The sequence below is a fragment of the Aplysia californica genome, unplaced genomic scaffold (assembly GCF_000002075.1).
Source record: "Aplysia californica isolate F4 #8 unplaced genomic scaffold, AplCal3.0 scaffold00770, whole genome shotgun sequence".
Lineage (NCBI taxonomy): Eukaryota > Metazoa > Mollusca > Gastropoda > Aplysiida > Aplysiidae > Aplysia > Aplysia californica.
In genome coordinates, this window is record NW_004798040.1 from 316999 (window position 1) to 318189 (window position 1191).

The 1191-nt window shown below is 41.8% G+C and overlaps 1 protein-coding gene across 1 annotated transcript in view; it reads right to left on the reverse strand.

Annotated features, from left to right (window-relative positions):
* LOC101856055 (SLIT-ROBO Rho GTPase-activating protein 1) overlaps positions 1–1191 on the reverse strand; it is a gene marked incomplete in the record, with an annotated part of 35771 nt that overhangs the window by 15463 nt on the left and 19117 nt on the right. The window contains 2 exon segments of the mRNA XM_035972633.1: positions 450–555; positions 1103–1189. Of these exon segments, the coding sequence (XP_035828526.1) occupies positions 450–555; positions 1103–1189 (193 nt within the window).

Consider the following 1191-nt stretch of genomic DNA (forward strand, 5'->3'; position numbering starts at 1 on the left):
CAAACACAAAAAAGGAGGAGAGATAAGGATGATAGATGTTTGATAGGAAAGAAGGTGCAAACCACACCAGAGCACCCACCAACCACCCATGGAGAAACGGTGCCGTTAAAGTTAGGTAAGGTGCAGGAATAACATTTAGAAAAAATATAATCTGAACATTTTTTAAAAAGCACATGTTTTTACATCCCCATCCGAACAACTAAGATTGTTTAGGAAGTGGGCTTCCGACCCTGCCTGTTCCAGGCTGAGAGGGATACAACATCCCAGCAGAAAGACTGAGGTACTTGATTAAAATCGAGAATGACTACAGTAGTACACCCATCAACCACCCACAATATCAAATGAGAGTGACTACAGCAGTACGCCCACCAACCACCCACAATATCCTGTGATAATGACTACAGTAGTCCACCCACCAACCGCCCGCAGATTCCCCCCCCTGAACTCACTGGTTGAGGAAGGCAAACAGGTATCTCATGACCACAAAGATGGCCCGGTTCACGCCAGACAGGAGGTCTTTGATCCTCTCCACTCGCTTCGACATCTCCTTCTCTCCTGAAACCAAAAAAAACAAAGAAAAAGTTACAATCCTGTTCACAGTTTCAAACATCTCCAAAATTATCATTTTTAATATCTCCATCCTGAAACCACAAAAACAAGGAAAAAGTCACAATCCTGTCCACACTTTCAAACATCTCCCAAATTATCATGTTCAACATATCTTTCTCTCCTGAAGCCACAAAAAAAATCCCAGGGTCTCTAAAACGATCTTCATTTTTCCACATCTAGTTCACTCCTGAAATGATAAAAACTGGAAAAATGTTTCAATCTTATTGGCAGTTTGGAACACCATTCAATCTATTTTTTTTTTTCTCTGGCATCATCTTCCTCTCTTAGATCCCACTGGCAGTTTAAAACATCTCTCAAGCTTTCTTCTACATCTTCAACAATTCCTTTGTTCCTGAAATGACAAAACTTAGAAAAAAGTTAAAATCCTTTCTGCAATTTCCAACATCTCTCAAAATATGTTCATATTCAACATCTTATCTTTCTTCGGCATACAGGAGACGAGAGCTCGTGGAGGGTAAGGGAGAGCACTCACGTGTACACTCAACCAGGGCATCAAACAGATGTAGAGGGAACAGTGGCTCTCGTAGCTCTCGGAAGTACAGCTTCAGCACGCCCGCCACT